This window comes from Neomonachus schauinslandi, chromosome 14 (genome assembly GCF_002201575.2).
Source record: "Neomonachus schauinslandi chromosome 14, ASM220157v2, whole genome shotgun sequence".
Taxonomy (NCBI): Eukaryota; Metazoa; Chordata; class Mammalia; order Carnivora; family Phocidae; genus Neomonachus; species Neomonachus schauinslandi.
Window position 1 is genome coordinate 64,366,911 of NC_058416.1, and position 25,627 is coordinate 64,392,537.

Consider the following 25,627-nt stretch of genomic DNA (forward strand, 5'->3'; position numbering starts at 1 on the left):
GCTCCCCGCGACTCCCCACAGCTTCTCCAGAGGCCAGCATGGAACATGGCTCACATTGGGCCACATTTGCTTTTTATTCTAGCTGATAGACTTTTAAGTAAAACAGACGTAGTGACCCCCTCACGGCTTTGTATTGGTGTGCTTGGGCTGCCCTAACAACATACCGTAGACTAGGGGCTTTAAACAACAGAAATCTTATTTCTCAGGGCCTGGAGGCTGAAGTCCAAGATTAAGGTGTACACCAGGGTCAGTCTCTTCTGAGGCCTGAGACCTCTCTCCTTAGCTTATAGGTGGCTGTGTTCTCACATGGTCGTCCCTCTGTGTCTGTGTCCTAATCTCCTCTTCTTATAAGGACCCCAGTCAGATTGGATTAGGGCCCACCCATGTGATTTTGTTTAACCTAAACATCTTCAAAAGCCCCATCTCCAAATACAGCACATGCTGTCTGAGGTGCAGGGGGTTAGGCCTTCCACACATGAATTTGGGGAGAATAGACCTCAGCCCATAACCCCCATCTGTCAGAAAGGACAGTTTCTTATGTCACATCAGCTGATTGGTTACAACGAGTCCTGGCATCAGAGACCCAGTGTTCACCCCAGCTGCCTTGGCATCTAGAACTGCTCCTTCATGCCAGGCCCACTTGGGCTACAGCTCTGTGTTGGGTGGGTTCACCCCCAGCAGCAACACCCCCATTCCTACTTCGTGCCCAAGATGTGGGAGAGGTTGGTGCTGGCCAGGCTGCAGGATGTCCTGGCTTCTCAGAGGGAGGATTTATGGGCTGGAAGGTGCTTGGCTTCCCATGTGGGTGGAGAGCTGGTGGGGGGGGGTTGTACAACAGAGGGCAGGCCAGCCCCCACCTGGGTAGGCTGGGCCTGGGGTTCCTGGATCCATGGCCTGTGGCACAGATGGCTCCTAGGACCAGGCTGGCCTGGTTTTGCCCTGTTTGATGAGGGCCCCTGGAAATGGGGGCAGTTCACGTCATGTTTCCCTTCTACAGAGAGACTGGCCAGAGCAAAACTTCAGGCTAGCCTCCTGCCCGACCTCAGGGCCTCAGGCAACCCACGATGGGGCAGGGCTCTGTGTCCACCAGGGAGGGAAGGCCTGTCTTTGCCTGGATCTGTTCTAAACCGTCACATCCCTGTGTCCTCTCCACTGGCTGTCACTGCTGGTCCTCTAGCGGCCTGGAGGGTCCTCCCCACAGACTGTAACCCCAGCCAGCCTCACTAACAGGGCAACCAGCAGTTTCTGCGGACTAAATACAGAGGACAGAGAAATAGAGCCTCTGAGTTCAGCATATTCCAGGCCACCAAGGGGCTGAGTACATTTTGGAATGTGCCGGAGGGTGGTTCCCATCTTGGATGACCAGGAAGAGGGAGTTAATACACCCTGACTTGTTTCTCCTCCTGCGCCTCACTCTCAGCCCCACTCCTCCACCTCACGAGATGTTTTTCTTTCATTACCTCAGTAATTGAACTGAAAGCAGAGGATCGGAGCAAGTTTCTGGATGCACTTGTTTCCCTCCTGTCCTGAGGGTGAGATGTGGGGGAGGGGTGGGGTGCTGGAGAGTTCCAGTGGGCACTTCAGGGGGGCGGGGGGGGGCACTGCCACAAAGCTGGCCCTGCTGAAGTGTAAAGAGGGCCCCTCGTTCCCTGCTTTGCTTTCCCTGCTTTTTCCCTCCTCAAGCCAAGGCTTCTGCTTGCATTTCAGACCGAAGCAGGGCTCCTGAGGAGATTGGGGGTTTTTCCCAAGGGTGTCTGTCCCTGGGCTGGCGGCAGTGCCACAATGGGGCGTTTTTGAAGAAGCTAATTTCATTAAGCTCCTGGGACCCCTTCAGCAAGGGCTAGCATTTACCCTGTCCTGACCGCGCTGTGGGCTGGGCATTACGAGTGACACACACGCCTCCTGGCACTGCTGGGAAAGGAGGTGACCCTTGGCGGGGGCGCGGGCCCTGGAGCCTTGCTGCCCTTTGCAGCCTTAGATCAGGCCCTGGGCTAGAGCCCACAGAGGCTTCTACCCAGACTCTTGCGTGCTTGACTTAGGAGAAAACAAAGCTGTTGGCAGCCACATGGCTAATAACTAGAAAATGTCATCTCTGTGGGCCTTGCCTGAGCGTGAGGCCGTCGCTGGTGGTCCACAGCGATGCTCCCCGGCCAGGGCTCTTCCCAGTGCCACACATACCAGCTCTTTCTTGAAGGCCCCTCAGCAAACGGGCCGGGGGGCCTGTTCTCTACCTAGTGCCCATTTCTCAGCCCAGGCCCCCCACTCACACATACATGGTGGATGCCCACACCCAGCCCTGCATCTCCTTGAGCCCTGGGCTGGAGCCGCTGCTGAGGCAAACCGGCCCTATCAAGGCTCTGATGTAGAGGGTCCCCTCATGCCAGCCCAGGGTCCTCCCACTCCCCTACCGTCCATAGTGAGCTGGAAGGTGTGGGGGGCAGGTGCCCTTCCCCTGTTGGGGCCTCAGTGGGCTCTGCTGGGAATGGTATAGGGGACCTCAGGGATCCAAAGTCCCTCTTTCAGGGTCGGCTAGGGCATATAGGGCTCGTGTTGGGGTGAAGCTTTGGGCTCAGACCCTTTGGGTCTTCAGCAAGGTGTGTTGGGTACTTCACCAGGCTGTGGCTGTTTCCTCAACTGAAACGGGGCTGACACCCCTTGGACAGTGAGTGCTGAGCCTTAGGATGGGGGCAGGGTGTAAGTTTATGACCCAAATCAAAGGTTACAGGCAGGGGCTCTCGGGCAGGGGGCTGGTGTTTGAGGCCTAGCCCTTCCCTGCAGCCTGCTCAGAGATGACACCAGCACTGCTGTGTGTCCTGCCACCAAGACAGGGTGCAGGGTGGGCCAGCTGGGCAGGGGGAGGAGCAGTGTAGGGGAGATGCTCCAGGCAAGGGGAAAAGCCTCGTGAGGGCCCCATGGGGCTGAGGCAGGGTCTGCAAGGTGATATGGTAGTGGAGGGCCATGAGGCCCTAGGGGTTCTCAAGCAAATGACAGCCTGGACCCAGCCAGCGGGGTGCAGTGAGGCCGGTGGGCCACCTCAGTGGTTCTGGGGTGGCCCTCTACCCATGGTCACCACCCCTCTCCCCTGTGAGTGGTGACAGCTACTCAGAAGCAAGCCCAGCATGTCAGAGGGAAGGCCTGGACAGTTTATTTGTTTAATTCAGAGAGACATCAGAATTGTTGAAATTTACTAATTTTTTCTTTTCTTTCTTCTCTAGAGTTTGATCTCTGCAGACATGACCTCCTCCTTATTTATATTAACTGGGTTTTATTTAGACTGTAAGTTGTGGACATAGTTTTAGATGCAGGGACAGTTGGTTTTTAATGGAATAAAATGTTCGTTTTAGTTTTGGTGCCTCAGTCTTGGCTGTGGTCATAGGGCCAACACTTGTTTTTGTCCTGAGGTTTCTGTGGGTGCAGAGGAGCCTTTTCCTGTGCCCTGGGCGACCTTGAGGCCCAGCAGTAAATAAGCATGGGGCGCGGCCTCCAGGCTCCTGGGAGAGCAGTGGGTGGAGGCCGGGCACCTCAGCACGTGGCCCTCCGCACGGCTCCTGCACCGACCACTGCCCAGTGATGCCATCCGGTACCTGGCTCTGCCCTCCCACCACTTATTCCTGTCCACCTGGCCCTGGCAGCAGCTCAAGCCCACCCTCTTGACTGTGCCTCCTGTCCCAGTACCCTCCCCATCCCCACAGGCACACGGTACCCCCAGGCTACTGGGAGAGTTGGGCCGATAGCAAGGGCAAGGTGGCTGAGGGGCCCCAGACGGAGATGGCTTCACCACATCCTGGTCACAGAAGGTTAAAACTGGACAGAACCTTGGCAACTTTCAAAGTCTTCAGAACAGCAGTTCTCAGGGGAGCTGTGCGATCAGCTGGTTCCACTCTCCCAGATGTCCCCAGAGCCCCTGCGAGGGTTGAGAGGATCTGGAGGCAAGGAGGGTGCCATTCCTGCCATTTGGGGAGGAGAGAGCTGTTCACACAGGTGGTTGAGGCCATCTGGCTGCTCTGCCTGGAGTAGGGATGCCAGGGAAGCAAGTAGGCTGGAGCGACACGGCCATCTGGGTGTGGCACCTGGGGCCTTGGGCAGGAGGAAGCAGAGTGGTTTGGGTAGGCTTTAAGCTGGTAAAAAGCCCAGAAACAGTGGCCTGGAACTGAGGAGACAGATGGGTGGGTCCAGGTCGCAGCGTGGCCCTTGGGAAGGGGTAGTGGGCACAGTGGGGTTGGCTGCACTGGAGGTCAGCTCCTCTTGCCTGACCTCTGGCAAGTGGAGTGTGCCCCTGGCCTTCCTGGCATGAGTCAGGCAGCAGCAGCCTGACTCCCCAGGGCCCTAAAGCTGCCCAGCTTGACCATTTGCATCATTGGGACTGTGCAGCTTCCCTTCGGAATCCTGCTGATTCCTGGAGCCTGAAGGAACTGGAGAGCTCTGGGTTCGTGTGGGATGCAGCCTTGGGTGTGTGCTCCTGGCCAAACACCAGCCTGGCTGGCCTCAGGACCTTTGTTCCAGCAGCCCCACCAAGGCCCCAAGATCACACACTCTTGCACTTGAGGGCCGTTCGTGAGCCCTGCTGCACAGGCCCGAGGGGGGCTGCCATGAGGGGCTGCTGAGGACCTCTGTGCCATGGGACCCGTCTCGCTGCAGCTCATCCCATTGCGAGGAGCTCAGGCTATGGGATAGTTCATCCTCCCTTGAAGTCCAACTCCCTGGCTCTGCTGCAACTCCCGGGATTCAGGGCAGTGTTCATTGCAGCCGTCCTGAGCCCATGTCCTCAGGCTCCTCCCCTTCCTCACCGTGGGGAGCCTGGCCAGGCCTGGGAGACTCCTTGCCACTGGATTTGGCCCAAGCATTTCTGGACAGGGCCCCTAAGGCCAGGTTTGGGGGCAGATGCCAAGCCCTGCTGGCTGGGTTTGGAGCTCCTCCCGACAGGCCCCACCTCCAGCCACAGCTCTCTTTTGTCCTAGCCTTTGGCAGAAAGTAAAACTGCATTAATTCAGAGTGCCTAGAATGGGGCTGGAAGCAATGAGCTCTCAGTGACTAACATAGCTCTGGTGTGCCCTGCTCTCCTGTGACCCCTAACACCCAGGTTCCTGGCCCAGGCCAGCACTGGCTCCCGGGGGCCCCACTCATGTGGGAGGAAGGTGACACAGGGCGCTTCCAGCAGCCTGTGACACGGAGGTGCTAATGGTCAGCACAAGTCTGGGCTGGCTGCCAGGCCAGCAAGATGAGCACAGGCCCTGCACAGAGCTGTGCTGAGACTAGCAGAAGAGCCAGGACCAAGGGGCTGGAGCCCTGCCCAGGCACTCTAGGCAACCTGCACAAGTGCCTCCTTCCCATAGCAACGTGCTTGTGGTCTGCCGCTAGCTCCGCTGGAGCCCAGCACACATCCTGGATTCGCCCCTGTTCCTGCTGCACCGTTAGCCGGAAGGTCCTAGTCAGTGTTTTACAGATGTCTGGCCATTTGGTGCAAGCCACAGATAGGCAAGCCCTGAGAGGGCAGGGGGAAAACACCCAACCTGTGGTGCATGGAGCCAGCCTCTTCTCAAAGCCAGCAGCCTGGCAGCCCACCCTCAGCACTTCCTGCATCCAAAGACTCCACACCGGCTAGTGGCTGGGTGATGGGGGGGTGGATTTCCAACCTGCATCCTCTCCTGGGGTCTGTGTAGTCCTCTCCCCAGGCTCTTCTGACTACAGATCTCACCTTCCTGGGTTGCCGCAAACTGTAGCTGTGCTTCCCACCCAGTAGGAAGGTGACTGGGTGGCAGGGAGGGCCAGGGATCAGGCCATGAATCTTCTGGAACACAGGGGGAGTCCTGGGAGGTCTCAGAAAAAGCCTTTCAGGGAGCAGTTGGTGGGCGGGTGGATGAAGGGGGCTGCTGGGCACAAGTGGTGACTGGACAGAGGACAGGACACAGGTGGGAGGGTATTCAAACCATTTACTAAGCAAACTCTTACCCTCCCCACAAGCTGCAAAGGAGGGCAGGGCCCCAGCTCCACACTCAGGATCTGGTGCCCATAAGCATCTCCTGGGGAGCTGCTGGGGTGAGGCAGGGAGGTCCAGGCCAAGTCTTTTAGTCCCCCTGGGCTCAGGCCCCACTGATGCGGTAAAGGCCAGCTGTATACATCCCTCTGGCAGCCCAGGTTGGGGCCCCTGGGCTCTCGGTCTGCCCCGCTGGAATCAGCTGGTGCCGCTGGGGAGGATGACGGCATCCAAGACCCTGAGGGTCCAGGAGGGAATTGGCGTTTCAGTCCATTGTCCACTCAGCCAAAGGGACACGCGCCCCACCCACATCGGAGCAAGCTCTGTGCACAGAAAAAGAAACCCAGCAAGTTCTCCCAAGTGCGTGGCTCCTGTTCAGGGCAGGGCGCGGCCCAGGGCCCGGCTAGTGGCTATTGGAGAGAACGGGCTGCGGGCGCGAGCAGGGTCTCAAGTCAGTCGGTGCGCCACGTCCAGGCACAGAGCCGGCCGTTCCTCCGTGCATGCGGGGCTTCCCTAGCCAGCCGTCCGGCTCGTGGGAGTGGCTAGCGCGAGGGGCCCCGCCGAGTCTGGTGCCCTCAGACGTAGTTCTTCTTGTCATAGTCGCCGGTGGCCGTGGGCCGCCGCGACGCGGAGTACTTGACTGGGAAGCTGAAGTCGGGGCGGCCAGCGCAGACCCAGGCGCCGCAGCACACGAGGCCGCCGCCGCACATGAGCAGCGCGGAAGCCGCCCAGCCGATGTACAGCGCCGCGCCCAGCTCATACTTCTGCGACATGGGCACCGTCGGGTCGTAGAACTCGCGGACCACGATGTTGGCGAACCAGCAGAGCGGTACGAGCGCCAGCAGCCCGCAGAGTGCGTAGAGCGCGCCGCCCGTGAGGGCCACCCGCGCCTTGGCCGGGCCGGGGGCCACGCAGGTGGTGCACTGAGCGCCCGCCAGGGTCACGAAGAGCGCGACGAGCGCCAGCAGCACTGCGCCCACGGTGAGCGCCCGCGCCGCCTGCACCTCGGTGCTCAGCGCCAGCACCGAGTCGTACACCTTGCACTGCATGTGCCCGGTGCTCTGCACCACGCACGACATCCACAGCCCCTTCCAGGTGGTCTGCGCCGTCACGATGTTGTGGTCCAGGAAGGCAGTCACCTGCCACATGGGCAACCCGCACGCCAGGATCAGGCCCACCCAGCCCACCAGGCACAGCACCAGGCCGAGGATCTCCAGCGCCGCCGACCCCATGGCTGGAGGCGAGACGGGCGCCCGACGGCCCCGAGCCTCCGGGCGGGGCGCGGCGGTGCCTCGGTGGAGCGGCTTGGCGCCCTGAACGGGCCCTGGTGCCTCTGCGCCCCGGCGCTCGGCTCACCGCCTCCTGTCCCCGGCCCCAGCAAATCTGCAGCAGAGCCTCGGATCTGCGGGAGCCTATCGGGGGCTTCCTATTTGAAGGTTCGGGGGCGGACTCTGCCCCGCGGGCCCGGCCCCTGATCCCCGAACAGCCAATCCGCGCGCCGGCCATCGGCCCTTAGCCAATCACAGGCGCCCCCGGCAGCTAGAGTTAGGGAAACCGCTGGCCTGGGCGGGTAGCCGAGGGCCCCGGGACCGCTCCCTGCCCCGCCGCCGCCCCGAGCCCTTCACCCGCTGTTGTCTAGAGCTCGTTCCGGACTGACCTGGGGTGGCTGGGCGCGCGCTCCCCGGCCACTTCCCTGTGTCCCAGCCTCTCCATTTCAGGAGCCGCATGACTGCACCAACTTCCCTCGCTACATCCCGGAGTTGAAGAGAGTGAAGGTCTTTACCACCCAGGCCAGCTCCGCTCCTGCCTGGCTAAGGTCTGCGGGAGCCCCCCACCATCACCGTCGCGCGGAGGTTTGCCTGAAGGACTCTTGGGCCCCTTTTCCTGGGTTAGCCAAGCACAGCTAGGCCTATTACTACAGGAATCTCGCCCTGGAGTCCAATCCCATCCCTGACCCCTTCCCCGCGCCCTTACTGCGCGGTTCCCCTCTGAGTCCTGGCATTATGTCTCCCAGAGGCCAAGAGGCCAGCTGTGCGGGTCAGGCTGAAATCTCCAGCCCGCGGTCCTGACCAGCGCCACTGCCCGGCCGATCACCGCCTCGCTGGGGTCTGAGGCCCCAACAGGAAGCAGGTGGAACAGGGGCCTTACCACCACCTCCGGAGACCCTCACTCTGCACCCTGCCGCCGGGACTTCCCAGACCTCTCAACCTCTGCACTGCTGCTCTTCTTCCTGAGATGCTTCCCATCCCCCCATCCTTTGAGGCCCAGCTCAGGCGACACCACTTCGGGAAGTCCCCAGTGTTCTTGACAAACTGGCTGTCCTCCTCAGAGCAGCCCGTGGCCCCAGGCTTGGGGGCCTACTCCAGCCCTCAGAGAGGAGAAACACAAAGGGACACCGAGGTGCTGTGCTCTGCCCTCCCACCAGTGGCAGTGGGACCCCTGGCACCCCAGGCCCTAGGCCACCCTCCGGAAGCCAACTTGGAGTTTCCTGGCCAGAAGGAAGAGCCCCCATCCTCGCTGGAGGCAGGAGGCTCGGGATTTCCGGGCATTCTTCTGCACAATGGCCCAGCCGTTTCTCGAAAGGCCCGCTGGGATGGACATTGAGCCCCCCTGAGACTCAGGTGGGGGCACCAGACCCTGCAGCCCAGAACCCCATGGGGCACCAGCCCTGTTCTAGCAGCTCCCTCCCCACTCCCCATCAGCCCTTTTGTTTCCAGTAAAGTCTGTACCCTGTCTTGGACTGAGGTGGCTGGGACCCTGGTTCTTTCCTCCGGTCCAAGGTGCTTGGCTCTGCTAGACAGGGCCCTCCACAGAGAAGGTCTGACATCGAGGTCAACCACAGCCTAGGAGTTTTGATAAATCTGTCCCTCCTGGGACCCGATTCCTTCTCCCTCTGCCTATGGCTCTGAGATAAGGCCAACACCCTGTTCATCCAGCATGGGGAGGCACCCAGGGCAAGTTTGCTGGGCCCTGAGTGTGAAGGTGGGGGGAGGGCGGAAGTTTCACCCCTTTCCTCAGCCTCCAGCCTCCTTGATCCCTGCACAGGATGGGGCTCTGGGGACCACTGGCTCCTCCCAGCCATCACCTCACTGTTTCCCTCCTGCTGCAAACACCTTGGCCATTCTCCCTCCACCTTCCTGGACGTCCCCTCCTCTTGTCCACTCCAGCGGGCTCAGCCGTACCACCCACACAACCTTCCCAATCCTGCTCCCTCCTGGCCCGAGTCCAGGGACCTTACCCGAGGTCTCCCACCACACTCCACACTGCTCTCTTCCCAGGACGACTACTGTAGCCTCCTCAGGCCAGCTGGGCCCCATCCTTGCCCACTGAGGCTGTTCTCCTCAGGGCAGGTAGGCCATTCTGGCAGGCCCCTCTCCTGAGTCACACTCTGCCTGAAACCTGCATCATGGTTCGCACTGCCCGTGGACAAAGTGCTGACTCCTGGGAGCTGCCCAGGGTGACGTCTGCCTGCCTGCCTGCCTTGGGCCTGGCCAGTCCAGCAGCACACACTCCATGCTCTCTCCAGACTTGCCTTTCTCTGGGCCTCAGGCTGGTCTGGCTCTCACCCATGGCCTCTTCTGCCTGCAGTGTGTCCCTCAGGTGGAGGCTGCTCATCTAAGTTGTGCTGCTGAGATCACTTGCTCTTGGATGCCTTTCTGCCCCCATCCCCCAGCCTTGCTCTCAGAGGCCCAAGTTGGAACTGTCCGTCCACTTCCTGGTTTTCCCCATCACTACCCAGGAAGGAGTTTCCACACAGGGGCCATCTTCACGCATCTGCCCCTGGCGAGGGGCTTCCTGTGATTCACGGCTGACCTCTGGCTGTGCCATCCCTTCTAGCCAGCTTGGAGCAGCAGCCAGCACGAGGACCTCCCCCTTTGCCTGCCCACCGGCCCCCATCCCTCCACCACCTAGGGCCTATCCCAGGGTCGCCCCCAGGCTGGCACCCCGGGGTGACCTCAGCAAGCCTCTATCTCTTTGGGGACAGCTTCACAGTATTTTGGGAACTTGATGGAAAGGCCTTAGTCTCCACCTATCACAATCTGATTTCTACCCCAACACAACTGTGTTGGTTGTGGCCCAGGCCTGCAGTGGAACCCGAGCCACTGCAGAGAGGCCCAGCCCAGACCTAGGAGGGGCTTGAGGATGTGCCTGCCCTTCCTTCCACTCATGGTGGTCTCCTGACCTCCTGCTTCGCACTGAGCACTGTCTCTGGGTGGAGGACACGCCCAGCCAACTCCTGCCCTAGACCACTAATTGCGTAGGGCCTTTTCAGGTGTGCCCATGGCCATGGGGTAGGGAGATGGCAAGGTGATGCAGAGTGTTAGAGCCCTCTCTGAGGAGGTGAGAGTTCAGCCAAGGTCCAGGAAAGAGGTTCCATGCAAGAGTCCGGAGGTGGGAAGGGGCACGATGACTGGGGGGCACATGGAGCTCCATGAGGCTGGGGCAAGACAGTGGGCAAGGGCCTGCCAGCTGAGGTCAGAAGGGTCTAGGGCTGGGCAGGGCCATGACTCCCTGATCTCTGGAGAAGGGGCTCCCAGGCCAGCGTGCCAGCCAAGGCCACCTGCTCATCTACAGCTATTGTTCTTCTTTGCCAGGGGAAGTGCGGCAGGATCTCATTAATTGTGTGAGGGAAAGGCCTGAGTCAGCAGAAAAGCCAAGTTTATCTTGAGCAGCTGCCGACTGACCCTGCGCCAGGGTGATCCAGTGACCTTCCAAGGACAATCTAAATTTAGGCTCCAGATTCCTGGGGATTGGGGTTTGGGAAGCTCCTAGGAGCCAATTTCATTTCAGAGGAAATGAATGACCATGTTCCTTCTATCTTTTGGCTTTGTTTTCCTCCAGTGTAGCAGATGTTTGTAGAGTCTCTGATCACAGAGCACCTCCCGGTGCCCTTTCTTGGTGCTCCCAGAGACAGCATGAATCTTCGCATCACTCGGCCCTGCTCTGGGGGCCTAGGAGGGGGACAGGGGTTTGCGATGATGGGCAGAACACCCTTTGACAAACAGCCAGTGAATTCACAATTCAGACTAGTGAATTGACCTCTCCTTGCCTTGGTCTCCCTGTTGGTAACAAAGCCCTCCACAATGGAGGCTGTGAATTTGGAGGGGAGGCTGTCACCAATCTCAAGCCCTCTGCTGCCATTCCAGAGCACACTGTGGGGTCCTGGGATGTCCTCTCTGGCTCCCTTGACCTTTGCAGCTCATCTGACTTCAACCCTCAGAACAGGTGCCACTGGCTCTTTGTCCAAATTGGAGGACACTGTGCCTTTAACTTCCCCAGTGGGTAAAGGAGTAAGGGGCAGGGAGCTCTGGTTGACAGAGACCTAGGGTCCTGTAGACCCCTCGTGCCTTCATGGACTGTCCCAGATGGTGGTCTCTGCATAGTCCAGGCCCCCTTTGGGAGCCTGGAGGAGCTCAGCCAATGGCAGCAGTGCCCTCAGGAGCAAAAAGTGGCTTCTACTCCACTCCCACTCCTCACCCCTCATGTCTGCACTGCTTCCATGGCCTCTCTGTCCACCTTCTCTCCCTAAACTCCTGCCTTCTCTGATTATTCTCTGATTATTTCCTTCTCTGCATGCTGCATTTTGTAACAATTTTATATTCTTCCCACTTAAAATCATAAAGTGATTCTAGATCCTCATTTTTCATTTAGCATCATATTATAAACATGTCTATGCTTTGTTAAAAACACCCTTGTGGGGGCACCTGGGTTGCTCAGTTGGTTAAGTCTTTGACTCTTGGTCTCAGCTCAGGTCTTGATCTCAGGGTTGTGGGTTCAAACCCCTCATTGGGCTCCACACTGGGCATGAAGCCTACTTAAACAAAACAAAACACCCTCATGATTATTACTGTTTCTAACTGGAACATGGAAGATGTTCCTGGAAGATGACCTCGGGGGTTGGACAGAGGCAAGATGGAATCTGTCTCTACCATTCCCAGCAGTGGGGTGTGACTAGGGCAATGTGTTCTGAGGTTCTGTAAAATGGGGATGATAAAGGGCTTAACATCAAAGGGTTGTCAAGGAACTTAGTGGACAGGATTCCCTGGATCAAGGTGAATGCTGAATTAACATTAACGATGATGATTAATTATACAACCATCCCTCAAGACATACTTTGATAAAAGATGATTTTTCTATTATCAATAATACTGCTACCGAAGAAAGCCTTGGTATTTTGAAAGATTTCCTCAGGAAAAGTTCTCAAAGAATTTTAGCTCACATCTAGGAGGTTGTATCACATAGACCCCTTATCTGAGTATGCATTTTCATTGCCTGTCACCAGCATTGGGTATTCACAGTTTTAAAAGTATACTTATTGAGTAGGTAGAGAATGGTATCTTTAATTCTCATTTCTTTGAACAGTAATTTGGTTAAAATTTTTTTCAATTTATATTGCCTATTTTTATTTCCTCTTTGGTGAATTGTCTGTGTACCCACATAAATACAGAGCATTGATGTTTTTCTCACTTTATATGTTAGAAACATTAATTGCTGTCATATATGTGGCACGTACCTTTTGCCACTTGCTACTTACTCTATTACTGATTTTTTTTCAGGTTGTTACAAAAATTTGAGTATTTGAATCTATTAAGGTTTTCCCTCTGTGACTTCTATATTTTTAACTGTTAAAAAGTCCTTCTGTATAAAGAAGATATAAGTTAAATTATATTTTCTTATAGTTTTCTTCTGCTTCTCCTCATGCCAGGAAGGGCTTCCTAGTCTGACAAAGATGGATGGGACTGGACGCCTGGGTGGCTCAGTTGTTAATCGGCTGCCTTCAGCTCAGGTCATGATCCCAGAGTCCTGGGATCGAGTCCCACATCAGGCTCCCTGCTCAGCGGGAATCCTGCTTCTCCCTCTCCCACTCCCCCTGCTTGTGTTCACTCTTTCGCTGTCTTTCTCTCTGTTGAAAAATAAATAAAATCTTAAAAAAAAAAAAAAGATGGATGGGACTAAGCAGATTAGAGTTCTGCTCAACAGCAAAATGGAGGGGATAGAGGAAGGAATAAATAAATTTGAACCTAGAACAAGATTATTTCATCTCAACAAGAGAGAGAATGTGGAAAAAATAAAAAAAGAACAAAGCCCTGGGGAAATGTATGATGATAACTAAAGATTTAACATCCATGTCATTGTAGTCCCAAAAGGAAAAGAAAGAGGGTAGGGATTTTAAAAAAAAAGTATTCAAAGAATTAATAACTGAAAATTTCCTACATTTAGCAAACAAAACCAAAAATCCTACAGTTTCAAGATGTTGCCTGAATCCCAAACAGGATAAACCCAAAGAAACTGACACCAAGACACATCATAATTAATTTTCTGAAAACAAAAGACAAAGAAAAATATTGAGAAGAATCAGAGAAAAAGGACACCCCACCTATAGGGGAAAAACAAATCAAATGACCAAAGATTTCTCATCAGAAACCATGGAAAACAGCGAAAGTAGCACTTCTTTTTTTAAGTGCTGGAAGAAAAAAAAAATGTCAACCCAAAATTCTATATCTGAATAGATTCTTCAGGAATACAAGGGAAATAAATATATTCTCAGATGCGGGAAAACTAAGAAACTTATCACCAGCAGATGTACCCTAAAAGAATGGCTAAAGGATGTTCTTTAAACAGAAAGGAAATGGTAAAAGGAGGAATCTTGAAATATCAGGAAAGAAGAGCATGGTAAGCAAAATCCTGGTAAATATAACAGACTCCTCCTCTTGAGTTTGCTAAGTTATGTTTGATGCTTGAAGCAAAAATTATTGCACTGCCTAAAATGATTCTCAGTCTGTGTAGAGGAAATATCTAAGATAATTATACTATAATTAAGGGAGGGTAAAGGAACATAAAGGGAGGTAGGTTTCTACATTTCATTCTAACTGGTAAATATTGACACCAGTAGACTTTGATGTGTTGTGTGTATTTAGTGTAATTCTAGATCAACCATTAAAAAGCTATACAAAGAGGTACACTAAAAAACACTGTAGATAATTCAAAATGGAATTCTTTTTTTTAAGATTTTATTTATTTATTTGACAGAGACAGTGAGAGTGGGAACACAAGCAGGAGGAGTGGGAGAGGGAGAAGCAGGCTTCCCTCTGAGCGGGGAGCCGGATGTGGGGCTCGATCCCAGGACTCTGGGATCATGACCTGAGCCGAAGGCAGCCGCTTAATGACTGAGCCACCCGGGTGCCCCTCTTTTCTTTTTTTAAATTTTATTTTATTATGTTATGTTAATCACCATACATTACATCATTAGTTTTTGATGTAGTGTCCATGATTCACTGTTTGCGTATAACACCCAGTGCTCCGTTCAGTACATGCCCTCTTTAATACCCATCACCAGGCTAACCCATCCCCCTGCCCCCCTCCCCTCTAGAACCCTCAGTTTGTTTCTCAGAGTCCATAGTCTCTCATGGTTCCTCTCCCCCTCCGATTCCCCCCCTTCATGTTTCCCTTCCTACTATCTTTTTTTTTTTAACATATAATGTGTTATTTGTTTCAGAGGTACAGGTCTGTGATTCATCAGTCTTACACAATTCACAGCGCTCACCATAGCACATACCCTCCCAATGTCTATCACCCAGCCACCCCATCCCTCCCATCCCCCACCACTCCAGCAACCCTAAGTTTGTTTCCTGAGATTAAGAATTCCTCATATCAGTGAGATCATATGATACATGTCTTTCTCTGATTGACTTATTTCGCTCAGCATAATACCCTCTAGTTCCATCCACGTTGTTGCAAATGGCAAGATTTTGTTCAAAATGGAATTCTAAAAGATGTTTAAGTAAGCCAGAGGAAGGCAGGAACAATAAACAGAGAAACAAAAAGAGAGAGTGTGCAAACAGAAACAAAAATCAAGTGGCAAACTTAAGCTTTACCATATCGATAATTACTTTACTTTAGATATATATGGTCTAAATACAATTAAACAACAGGGATTGGTAGAGTAGACAAAAATATATAACCTAAATATATGCTATTTAAAATTAACTCACTTCAAATACAATGCCATGCGTAGGTTGAAAGCAAAAGGATAGAAAAAGATGTACTAAGTACTAAGATGTACTAAGCAGAGTAGCTGTATTAATGTCAGATAAAGTAGACTTCCTAAGAAAATTACTAGGCACAAAGGAAAACATTACCTAGTCATAAAAAGGGTCAATCCATCAAGAAGACATAGCAACCACAAATGCATATGCACCAAACAAAAGAGCTGGAAAATAATGTGAAACTGATAAAACTGAGTGGAGAAATAGACAAACTGACAATTATAGTTGAAGCTTCAATACTCCTCTCTCAACAATTGATAGAACAACTGGACAGAAAATCAGGAAGATAGAAGAACATTCATAATAGCACTACCCAACGAGGCAGAATACACATTTTTTTCAAGTGCCCAGAGAACCTATGCCTAGACAGACCATATTCTGGGCCATAAAAAAGAAAAAACAAACAAACAAACAAACAAACAAAACCCTCAAAATTAAATGAAAGCAAAGTTGATTCTTTGAAGTCAACAAAATTAACAAAAGTTTAGTTAAACTGGCCTACAAAAAGGGAGAAGACTCAAATTACTAAAATCAGGAATGAAAGATGAGATACCACTAATGAATCACCTTACAGAAATAAAAACTGATTATAAGGGAATACTATGAACAATTGTCTGCCAACAAAGTAGATAACCAGGTGAAATGGACTGATTCCTAGAAACACAAACTACCAAACCTGACTCAAGAAGAAATAGGAAATCTGAATAAATCTGTAACAAGAGATTGAGTTAGTAAAAAACAAACAAACCAAAAACTGCCAACAATGAGAAGTAGAGGACCAGATGGACTCACTAGTAAATTCTACCAAATATTTAAAGAACTAACACCAATCAACTTCAAACTTTACCAAAAAACAGAAGAGGTGGGAACACTTCCTAACTCACTCTATGAAGCCAGCATTGCCCTGCTCCAAAGTCAAAACTAAATCCAGTTATACATATCTATATGTAGACTATATATATATAGACTATATAGAGAGAGAGACTCTCTCTCTCTCTCTCTATATATATATATACACACACACACAACACGACCAACTCCAAATGGGATTTATTCCAGAAATGTAAATAAAATGTAAAATGGGTTTAACATCTGAAAATCAATTAATGTAGTACATCATACCAATAGAATCAAGACAAAAACAATATGATCATCTCAATAGACACAGTAAAAGCATTTAACAAATCTAATATCCTTTCTTGATAAAAACACATAGCAAGCTAGGAATGAGAGGGCTCCTCCTCACACTGATAAAGGGCATCTATGAAAAACCCACAGCTAACATCATATTAATGATGAAAGAATGAACACTTCCCCCCCCTGGGGTCAGGAATAAGACAAAGATGTTTGTTCTCACAACTTCTATCTAATATTGTACTGGGGATTTCAAAATAGGCAATAAGGCAAGTAAAAATTAGAAGGCCAAGATTGGAAAGGAAGAAGTAAAACTATCACTATTTGTAGATGACATGGTATTGTATGTAGGAAATCCCAAAGAAGCCACTAAAAAATTATTAGAATTAACAAACAAGTTTATCAAGGATACAGGACACAAGATTAAAATACAAAAACAATTGTGTTTCTACACACTAGCAATGAACAATATGGAAATTAAGAAAATGATTCCATTTGCAATAGTATTGAAAAGAAAAATACTTAAACAAATAAAATAATTAGTAATTTAACAAAATAAGTGAAAAACTTACACTCTGAAAACTACAAACATTGTTGAAATAAATTAAAGAAGACCTAAATAAATGGAAAGATATTTCATGTTCATAGATCACAACACTTACTATTGTTAAGATGGCAATGCTCCCCAAATTGATGTACAGATTCAACAAAATCCCAGATGGCAGAAATTGACGAGTAGGCCCTAAAATTCATAGTGAAATGCAAAGCATTCAGAATAGCCAGAATGATCTTGAAAAAAGAACGAAGTTGAAGGACTCCAAGCTGATTTCAAAACTTACTACAAAGACCAGAGACAATGCAAGAATTCTGCTTTTACCACTCTTGTTGAATATAGTGCTGGAAGTTCGAAAGGCAAGAAAAAAAATAGAAGAGATACAGATCAGAAAGGAAGAACTAAAATTATCCTTATCCAGCTGTAAGCTAAATAGGTTCTGGGGATGTAATGTACAGCATGGTGACTAAGGTTAACAAGTATTGTTTTGTGTGTTTGAAAGTTGCTAAGAGAGTAGGTCTTAAAAGTTCTCAACACAAGAAAAAAATTGTGACTGTGTGAGGCATGGATGTGTTAAGGCAACTTATTGTGGTAATCATTTTGCAATATTTGTATCAAATCATTATGTTACACACTTTAAACTTCTACATACAGTGTTATATGTCAATCATCTCTCAATAAAGCTGGGGAAAAAACTGTCCCTTTTTGCTCTTGACATAATTGTCAATATAGTAATTTCATGGAATCTTTTTTAAAAGGCCTTAGAACAAATAAATGAATTCAGCAAGATACAAAGATTCAAGATCAAAGTACAAAAATCAATTTCCATATCTATATACTAACAATGAACCCATGAAAACCAAAATTAAAAATACAACATCATTTACTCTCAAAAACGGAAATACCTAGATGTAAATCTAATAAAATATGTACAAAAGTTGTATTCTGGAAACTGCAAAGCACTGATGAAAAGAATCAAAGATCTAAATAAATGGAGAGGCATTCTATGTTCATGGATTGGAAGAGTATGTGATAAAGATGTTTATAATGCAAGTCCCTTCAAAATCTCAGCAAGATTTCTTATGGATATAGACAAGATTGTTCTAACACTTAAAAAGGAAAAGAAATTAAAATAGCTAAAACAATTCTGAAAAATAAGAATAAAGTGGTAAGAATCACTCCATTTCATTTCAAGACTTATATAGATGATAATATATTCCTTATTAGCAGACAGAGACATTGTTCAATGGAATAGAATAGAGAACCCAGAAATAGCCTCACACAAGTAAGTGCAGTCAACTGATTTTTGACAAGCATGCAAAAGTAATTCAAAAGAATGGAAAGCAGAAACTCGAACAGATATCTGTACACTAATATTCATAGCAGTGTTATTCACAATAGCCAAAAGGTGGAAACAACCCAAATGTCCACCAATGGATGAATGGATAAACAAACAAAAGTTGTATATCCATATAATGGAGTATTATTCAGTTTTTAAAAAGGAAGGAAATTCTGACACATGCTACAAAATGGATGAAATTTGAGGACATTATGCTAAGTGAACTAAGCCAGACACGCAAGGAAGAATATTGTATGATTCCATTAACATGAGGTATCTAGAATAGTCAAATTCATAGAGACAGAAAGATTCGGTGGTTGCCAGGGGGTGGAGGAGGAGGTAATGGGGAGTTGTTGTTTAATGGGGACAGAGTTTCAGTTTGGGAAGATGAAAGGTTCTGGAGATGGATGGTGGTGATGGTTGTGCAGGAATATGAATGTACCTAATACTACTGAGCTGTAAAAATTGTTAAAATGATAAGTTTTATGTGATGTAAATTTTACCACAATAAAATAAAAAGCAACTCAATGGAGGAAGAATAATCTTTTTTTTTTTTTTAAGATTTTATTTATTTATTTGACAGAGAGAGAGACACAGCAAGAGAGGGAACACAAGCAGGGGGAGTGGGAGAGGGAGAAGCAGGCTTCCCGCCGAGCAGGGAGCCCGATGTGGGACTTGATCCCAGGACCCTGGGACCACGACCTGAGCCAAAGGCAGACGCTTAACAACTGAGCCACCCAGGCGCCCCAAAGGATAATCTTTTTAACAATATGCTAAAGCAATTGGATATCAATAGGGAAAAAGAACCCTCAATATAAACCTCATACCATTAAAAAAAATCTCAGAATGAATCCTGTTTTAATTGTAAAATGTAAAACTAAAGAACTTTTAGAAGATAACTCAGAAGAAAATCTTTGACACATAGCCATGATACCAAAAGCATGCTCATAAGTGGAGAAATGATCAATTAACTTTACCAAAATTAATTTTTTCTTTGTGAGACACTTTTAAAAGACTGAAAAAACAAGCTACATGCTGGGAGAAAATATTCGCATTCCACATATTCAACAAAAGACATATATCCACAATGTGGAAGAACTCTCAAAATTCAGCATCAAAAAAACAAGCAATCCAATTAGAAATGGGGCAAAACCACGCAGAAACCTTTCACCAAAAAGATGGCAAGTGAGCAAATGAAAAGATGTTCAAATCACTATCCATTAGAGAAATTAAAATTAAGATTTTAAGAATGGCATGATCATTACATATTTAAGGATGAGATATCATTACATTTATTAAAACAACCAAAATAGGGACCTGGATGATTCAGTCAGTTGAGCGCCCCACTCTTGGCTTCGGCTCAGGTCATGATTTCAGGGTGGTGAGATTAAGCCCCATGTCAGGCTCCACGCTCAGCAGGGAGAGAACCCTGAAAGGTGGTAAGAGGTAAGTGAACTGGTTTGGGGCTCCAGAACTGACAGAGCAACATAATGGTAGGGAACTGTAAGTCCCCCACCCACTAGGAGAAGGTGACACACATCTGGTGTCTCCCAACCCCCAACATAGCAACAGAAGAGAGCCAAGGTGGGCTCACTTCCCTGGAGCTAATGGGAGGCCCTCTGACAACACCTAGCACATTCACGGCACCATCAAAGGGAAGAAGCCAGGGGGAGAGCTCTCTTTCTCTGCCAAAAGATACCAGGTAGCTGGGGGTCACTGGCAAGGGCGAATGCCACAGCAAGCAGCCTGGCCTGGGAAGCATCTTTGAGGATGTCTTATAGTAGCAAAGTGGAGAAAATCTCTGATTCTGAATTTGTTTACTTAAAGGAACACAAAGCCAAAGAAAAAGTCTTATCCCATTGGCCAGAGTCTCATTGTACAATGATCAGACTTGAGAGAATTTAGGGTAAAGGCTGCCTGGGCTCTGAGGAGGGGCTGTGGGCCCCAGAGTTGGATTGACCCACACCATATGGGAATGAACCGGAATGGAGGCCAGAGGGAATGTATGTGAACAAGGTAACAGTGGTGAGTTCATTTTATTTTCTTTAATTTTGTCTCTTCTGTTAACTTTCCTAGCATCCAGGTGTACCGTGTGTACACTGAAGCGATGAATACCAACAGGAGGCGGGGAAGCCCAATGGCTAGAGCCCAGGTTCCGTGGCTGGGCTGTCTGCACCTAAATCCTCCCACTAGGTGACCCAGTGCTAGGTGGGTATACCAGTTCACTCAGCCACGAGGTGGAAAGATAAGGACAGCTTCCTTTTGGGATTTGGTGAGGATTAAACCAGCTCATGGATTAAAGTGCTTAGACAGTAGTGGCCCATAAGAAGTGCCTACATTTTAGGGCTACACTTTTTTTTCTTTTTAATTAGATTCATTCCTGGATTCTTTATTATTTTTTAAAGATTTTTATATATTTATTTGAGAGAGAGAGAGAGAAGGTCCGAGTGGGGGGGGGGGGGAGCAGAGGGAGAGGGAGAAGCAGACTCCACACTGAGCACGGAGCCCTATGCGGGGATTGATCTCATGATCCTGAGATCATGACCTGAGCCGAAATCAAGAGTTGGTCGCTTAACCCACTGAGCCACCCAGGTGCGCTCATTCCTGGATTTTTTAATATTTTTGCTGCTGTTTTAGATTGTATCTTTTTAAAATTGTATTTTCTAAGAGATTTTTGCCAGTATATAGAAATGCGAAAGAATTTTGTTTCAAATCTAGCAAACTTATTTAATTCCAATAACTTACTTACAGATGTCTTTGGATTTTCTTTTCTTTTCTGTGTTTTTCTTTCTAAATCCAGTCTCTTTTATTTCCTTATCTTGCATTACTGCACTGGTTAGGATGTCCAATAGCTCATCATATAGAAGTCTTCATTGTGTCTCAGTTGGTTAAGTGCCCAACTCTTGATTTCAGCTCATGTCATGATCTCAAGGTTGTGAGATCGAGGCACGTGTCTTGTGCCCAGCATGGAGCCTGCTTAAGATTCTCTCTCTTTATCCCACTGCCCCTCCCTGCCTCTAAAAAAAAAAAGAGGTCTTCATTGTGGGCATCAAGTCAGGTTTCTGGCCTTGCAGAGAATGCTATCATTGCTATGTTTTCTGCTATAGTTTCTTAGGAGGTGTCCTTTACTAGCTTCTATTCTTTTTTTTTTTTTTAAAGATTTTATTTATTTATTTGAGAGAGAGAGAATGAGAGACAGAGAGCATGAGAGGGAGGAGGGTCAGAGGGAGAAGCAGACTCCCTGCCGAGCAGGGAGCCCGATGCGGGACTCGATCCCGGGACTCCAGGATCATGACCTGAGCCGAAGGCAGTTGCTTAACCAACTGAGCCACCCAGGCGCCCCTATTAGCTTCTATTCTTATTTTCATTCTTTTTAAAATTTTTTATTACGAATGAATTTAATTTCATTGAACAGTTTTACAAATATTGACATGCTTACTGTGGTTTTTCTCCTTTATTCTGTTAATGTGGTGATTTTTTTAAAAGACTGTATTTATTTATTTGACAGAGAGAGAGCACAAATAGGCAGAGTGAGAGGGAGAAGCAGGCTCTTCACTGAGCAAGGAGCCTGATGCGGGTCTTGATCCCAGGACTCTGGGATCATGACCTGAGCCGAAGGCAGACGCTTAACCGACTGAGCCAACCAGGGGTCCTTACATTAGGTAGTTTTATACCAACGTTGCATTTTGAGGATAACCCAACTTGGCCACAATGATTTATCTTTTTGATACATCATTAGATTCAGTTTGCATCAGTTTTCATGAGTGAGATTTACCATTAATTTTTTCCTTGTCCTGTTCTTGCTAAGATTGTATATTAAGGTTATATTTACCTTGTAAAAATGAGGTGAGAATATTTCCTATTTTTCTGTTCTCTGAAATAGTTTGTATAAGATTGAAATGATCTGTTTCTTGAAAGTTAGAATTTTCATGTAAAGCTATTGAAACATTTAGGGAGGAGGGGTAGTTTTTAAATTCGTGATTACATTTCATTAATTGTAAGACAGTTCAGGTTTTTTATTTCTTTTGGATTTCCATTCTGGAAAACTGTATTTTTCCGAGAAATTACCCAGTTCATCTGTTTTCAAATTTCTTCCCATATACTTGACAAATAGTTCCTTGTATTTCTGTTTACTTGCTGGAGCATTTATGGTTAAGTCTCCTTTTCTTTCCTACTGGGTTTATTATTATTATTATTATTATTATTATTATTATTATTATTTGCGCTTCCTCTTTTTCTTGTTAATATTACCAGAGCTTGGCTTTATATTTGTATTTCCAACAAATCAACTTTGGGCTTTGCTGCCTTAAATGGCATTTCCTCTGATACTGACGTAGCTCACAAGTTCACTCTTGGTTAGTCTGTGCATGGTGTATCTTTCTGTCCCATGACCTTCAATAGTGTGTTTATGTTTCAGGAGGGTCTCCTGTAATTGCAGAAAGCTGGGTTGTTTTTCATATAATGTCGGCAATCATTTCCTGTATCTGGAACAGTAGGTCCCTTTACATTTTTTTTAAATTACAGGTATATTTGGATTTATTTGTAACAACTTACGTCCAGATCCCCCTCTCTACTCCTCCTTTCTGTCTTCTTTTGGATTGTTTTTGTCTTTTTCTTATTTTTTCGCCTTTACTTGTTTGCACATGATACCTTCCTTGCCTATTTCAGCAGTCACCTTCTAAAGTGGATAACCTCTAGCATTAATATCTCTGCTCTCCTCCCACCAACACCAAAACCTTTAGAATACTTTAACACTGTTACCTGCTGCCAGCTCTCATGCTATTGTCCCCGCTGCCCTGTGATTGTTTCATACACTCAGGACTGGTGTGCAGGGCCCACCGGAGGGCTGGGAGGGGATCCCCCACCGCCTCAGACGGTGGCCGCACCCAGCTCACCAGACGGAGAGCCAGGGCAGGAAGCAGCTGTGATCACAGGTCGGGTACCCACACTGTTCCCAGGAGCTGGCCCTCAGATCCTATCTTGTTACTCCCCTAGCCTTTGTCAAGCTCTCAGGACTTGGCACCCAGGCCAGCATTTTGCCCAAACAAGGAGTGAGTCAGAACTGGACATCCAGGCTGGCCATGCCAAGGACATGGGGACACCCTCCCAGCCCGCCGCCTTCCCAGGATTGAGAGGATGTGGTGCCTCCCAGCCTGCCCGCTTGCCTGCATGCCCAGGGAGTCTTGCAGGGCCTGGAGCATGCAGACTCACCCCTTATCTGCCCTTGTTTGTCCCCTGCAGACACCCCCTTCTCTTCACACTCTCACCAAGGAGGCAGAGCTGGGGGTGCCCGGTCTTATGATTGACCTCGGCTGGGCCTGCCCCCTGCAGCACATGCTGGCTGAACATCCACAATGTGAGGATGCTGCCTGGGACTGTGACTTCTCTGGCTCTCATTCCAGATCCCATAGACTGAGCAACGGTGGGTAGAGAAGCGCTAGGCAGAGGAGACCAGCCTCCTCCCTGAGAGGCTGGGAGGTTGTAGAGAAAAGCTGCCCTTTACATGGGTTTAGAGGACTGAGTAGGAGTTCACCAGGGTGAAGGGTGAAGATGGTAACAGGCTTTCTGGGAAAGGGGAGACCCTGGGACAGAAAAGTAAGAAGCTGGGGGTGGGCTGGGGGAAACAGCGGTAGAACAATGGAAGAACCAGTATGGCTGGGCTCGGCCTGGGTGGTGCCTGGAGGAAAGCTCAAGGGAGCAATATCGAGGTTCCACCTTTCCAGAAGCTGCCATTCCACAATAGTCACATGGCCACACCTAGCTGCCAGGAAAGGTGAAATGTAGTCTTTCAGCTGGGTGGACACAAACTCAGCAGGCCTCTTATTCCCAGCGGGCAGGGCCCATCTGCCATGCATGCTGGGCTCTCAGGACTCACAACCTCGGGGCCTGAGAGGCAAGAGTGAGTCAGAGACCCTGGGCTGAGGACGGGGTTCAAGATAGCAGACAGAACCCATCCACGGACCTCCTCCCTCCCACTTGTGCACAACAGTAACTATATTGAGAGTTAATAAACAAACCCATGGCAATATGGAAAATAATTTAAAATTTCATCAGTGGACCAGAAATTTTGAGAGACTTTGAAGAATTTTTGGAAGAGAGGAAGGAATTAGGATCAGATGGAGGGATACACTGCAATGGAGGTAAGTATGAACCCTGTGTGCAGACCAGGAGCCACGAACCGGGAGAGAGGGCTGCAACTTCCAGGGAGCCACTTTGTCCTGGGAGGGCCTCCCCCAGGGGGGCCATGGCCTGGTAGGATGCAGAGATGCACCTCTGCAAATGTCAGCCTGCCCCTGAGCAGCTGGCAAGAGGGGGAGAAAAGCAGGCTTTTCCAGGAAAAAACAAACAAGTGGGGTCAGTTAAATGTCTCCTGGCACACTCGGGGTGTCAGGGAGGAGGTGAAGAAACAGGTTCTCTCACACACTTGATGGGGGTGCGAGTTGGTACAACCACTTCAGAAAATAGTTTGCTGTTATCTCAAAAAGTTGAATGAGCATCTATCCATGAGCAGAGAAACAAGTGCCCATGTGCACTGGGGTACAGGGATAGGAATATCCATAGCAGCATTGTTTTATTAGCCCCAAGCTGGAGTGCCCCCAGATGTCCATCCACAGAAGGGATAAATATGGTGGCATATCCACATGGGGGAACAGTACGTAGCCCCGAAAACTTAGCAACACAAAACTTGTGGGGATTTTACTGACTCAACGTTGAGTAAGAGACACAAGATTCCAAACTGTCAGTTGTATGATGTGGTGGCAGATTGTATTTTCCAAAGATGCCATAAATGCAGAGATAGCCAAAGATATTGTTTATCATACATTCTCTTCTTTTTAAAATTTAAGTTAATTTTTTAAAAATTGTGGTAAAATACACATAAAATTTACCATCTTAAATTTTGGGGTGTGCATTTCAGCAAAGTTAAGTACATTCACATTGTGCAACCATCACCACCATCCATTTCCAGACCTTTTCATCTTCTCAAACCGGAACTCTATACCTATTAAACAATAACTCCCCATTCCCTCCCCTGGCCCCTGGCAACCACCACTCTACCTTCCATCTCTATGAATTTGACTACTCCAGGTCCCTCATATACATGGAATTAGACAGTATTTGGCCTTTTGTGACTGGCTTAGTTCACTTAGCATAATGTCCTCAAGGTTCATCCATGTTGTAGCAGGTGTCAGGATTTCCTTCCTCTTTATAGCTGAATAATATTCCAGTGTATAGATAGACCATACTGGACATCTTTTGGCTATTGCAATATGCCACTATGCACATGATCTTCTTACAGGTTGTTGATGGGGGTCTATGTTTCTTCCCGTAGGATCTGGGAAGGCCACAACAAGAATGATGCTGTGTGACTTCCAGGCTAGGTCCTAAAGGGTGATACAGCTTCCTCCCAGTCCCCTTCAGCAGCTCCTTCAAGGGGTTCCAAAGATGCCCCTCACCTCCATGACCATACGCAAGGCCTTGAGCAGGAATCACCCACCCTTGGGGCGCCTGGGTGGCTCAGTTGGTTAAGCGACTGCCTTCGGCTCAGGTCATGATCCTGGAGTCCCAGGATCGAGTCCCGC

At 48.9% G+C, this 25,627-nt stretch overlaps 2 protein-coding genes across 3 annotated transcripts in view; one reads left to right on the plus strand and one right to left on the minus strand.

Annotated features, from left to right (window-relative positions):
* Positions 1 to 3,517, plus strand: part of CDC45 (cell division cycle 45) — a 34,215-nt gene extending 30,698 nt beyond the window's left edge. The window contains exons 17-18 of one of the 2 annotated variants that reach the window (XM_044920917.1): positions 1,466 to 1,532; positions 3,216 to 3,517. In XM_044920917.1, coding sequence (XP_044776852.1) covers positions 1,466 to 1,530 — 65 coding nt within the window. In that variant the 3' untranslated portion in view covers positions 1,531 to 1,532; positions 3,216 to 3,517. The remainder of the gene's footprint in view (positions 1 to 1,465; positions 1,533 to 3,215) is intronic. The other variant, XM_021690853.1, reaches the window with a different exon arrangement.
* Positions 3,518 to 6,029: 2,512 nt separating this feature from the next.
* Positions 6,030 to 7,480, minus strand: CLDN5 (claudin 5). The gene is given in 2 exon segments (XM_021690854.2): positions 6,030 to 7,353; positions 7,355 to 7,480. Coding segments are annotated over 2 exon segments (930 nt in total). The 3' UTR covers positions 6,030 to 6,549.
* Between the last annotated feature and the right edge of the window lie 18,147 nt (positions 7,481 to 25,627).